The sequence below is a fragment of the Mya arenaria genome, chromosome 8 (genome assembly GCF_026914265.1).
Source record: "Mya arenaria isolate MELC-2E11 chromosome 8, ASM2691426v1".
Classification (NCBI taxonomy): Eukaryota; Metazoa; Mollusca; class Bivalvia; order Myida; family Myidae; genus Mya; species Mya arenaria.
Window position 1 is genome coordinate 38,535,481 of NC_069129.1, and position 2,420 is coordinate 38,537,900.

At 45.9% G+C, this 2,420-nt stretch overlaps 1 protein-coding gene across 1 annotated transcript; it reads left to right on the forward strand.

Moving 5' to 3' along the window:
• Positions 1-741: 741 nt before the first annotated feature.
• Positions 742-2,169, forward strand: LOC128244171 (uncharacterized). Its single transcript, XM_052962188.1, has one exon. It carries the CDS (start codon positions 742-744, stop codon positions 2,167-2,169), a length of 1,428 nt encoding a protein of 475 aa, XP_052818148.1.
• Positions 2,170-2,420: the final 251 nt, after the last annotated feature.

Here is a 2,420-nt window from a genome sequence, read left to right on the forward strand (position 1 = left end):
CAGAGAATGTTCATTTCAATGCAGTACTTTTCTTGCAAGCGCGGTAATATTTTCAACAAAAAAGTATGATTATATACAGGATAATCCTGATTTGCAGCCAGACTGCAATTTTGAATTTGCTTTGTCTCATTAAATTTGAATTAAAGTAATTTTCTGCCAAATTATTCTGCGTAAATAAAGATAATTATGCAAATGATTGACCAATGCACTTGGTTTCTCTTTCACGTTCACATTAAAGCAACATCCCCAAATGTTTTGTTAGGACTACGTTGACATGGATAGAACAATATAAATACATGTATGTACGTGTCATGTACATCATACAGAAATGGCAATTAATTTATTAGTTTTTCAATCGTTTTGTTCCTAATGGAAATCCTAAAAAATAGTTGTATAAGAACTCAATTTGGTAATAATGAGACTTGTTCGAAACACTTGACCAGAATATCTCCCAGTGAATTCAGTATTTTGATCTTCAGTGTTTAATGGTGGGCAAAATCATACACACCGCAAGTCAATCTATCAATGTTTTGCACTAACGGCGTGGAGGGAGGTATTTGTCAAAACCCCACCTCCCACCTGCAATCAGCAGGAAATTTGTCAAAATCTATGAGATTGGGAAACTCCTGTCTATCAGGAATCACGTGCAAGCTGAATAAAGGCCCCTATATGCCACCTCCCCTACATACCACCTCCCCTATATGACACCCACCTCCCCTATATACCACCCGTCTCCCCTATATGCCAACTCCCCTGTATGCCACCTCACCTATATGCCACCTCCCCTCTCCCCCATATGCCACCTCACCTATATGCATCCTCCCCTCTCCGCTATATGCCACCTCCCCTCTCCCATATATGCCACCTTACGTATATGCAACCCACCTCCATTCTATGCCACCAACCTCCCCTATATGCCACCTCCCCTATGTTCCACCTCCCCTATATTCCACCTCCCCTATGTTCCACCTCCCCTATGTTCCACCTCCCCTATGTTCCACCTCCCCTATATTCCACCTCCCCTATGTTCCACCTCCCCTATATGCTACCTCCCCTATGTTCCACCTCCCCTATGTTCCACCTCCCCTATATTCCACCTCCCCTATATTCCACCTCCCCTATATTCCACCTCCCCTATATTCCACCTCCCCTATGTTCCACCTCCCCTATATTCCACCTCCCCTATGTTCCACCTCCCCTATATGCTACCTCCCCTATATTCCACCTCCCCTATGTTCCACCTCCCCTATATTCCACCTCCCCTATGTTCCACCTCCCCTATATTCCACCTCCCCTATGTTCCACCTCCCCTATGTTCCACCTCCCCTATGTTCCACCTTCCCTATATTCCACCTCCCCTATGTTCCACCTCCCCTATATTCCACCTTCCTTATATTCCACCTCCCCTATGTTCCACCTCCCCTATATTCCACCTTCCCTATATTCCACCTTCCCTATATTCCACCTCCCCTATATGCCACCTTCCCTATATTCCACCTCCCCTATATGCCACCTCCCCTATATTCCACCTCCCCTATGTTCCACCTCCCCTATGTTCCACCTTCCCTATATTCCACCTCCCCTATGTTCCACCTCCCCTATATTCCACCTCCCCTATATTCCACCTCCCCTATATTCCACCTCCCCTATGTTCCACCTCCCCTATATTCCATCTCCCCTATGTTCCACCTCCCCTATATTCCACCTTCCCTATATTCCACCTTCCCTATATTCCACCTCCCCTATATGCCACCTCCCCTATATTCCACCTCCCCTATGTTCCACCTCCCCTATGTTCCACCTCCCCTATATGCTACCTCCTCTACATGCCACCTTCACTATGCCACCTTCCCTATATGCCACCTCCCCTATATTCCACCTCCCCTATATTCCACCTCCGCTATATGCCACCTCCCCTATATTCCACCTCCGCTATATGCCACCTCCCCTATATTCCACCTCCCCTATGTTCCACCTCCCCTATATGCTACCTCCCCTATATGCTACCTCCCCTATGTGCCACCTTCCCTATATGCCACCTCCCCTATATGCCACCCACCTCAACTGCATGCCACCTCCCCTATATGCCACCTCCCCTACATGCCACCTTCACTATGCCACCTCCCCTACATGCCTCCCCGATCGGACAAAGCATTGGTAAATGCATAATTATTTATTTTTTCATGACGGTAAAGTTGGGAGGTAGTTGGGGATTCGAATATCCAACTACTTACTAGTTGCAAGTTGGTACTTTTTGAATATCCAACTGGCGAATATAGAAAACAATACTCAAATAAAACAAAACTGACGAAGATACATCTGTGTACATGTACACGCATAATAATTCATTTGGCGAGTGATTTCTTCACATATGAACCTTTCAACCATAAAACAAGACAAAATCTGAATCCCCAACTACC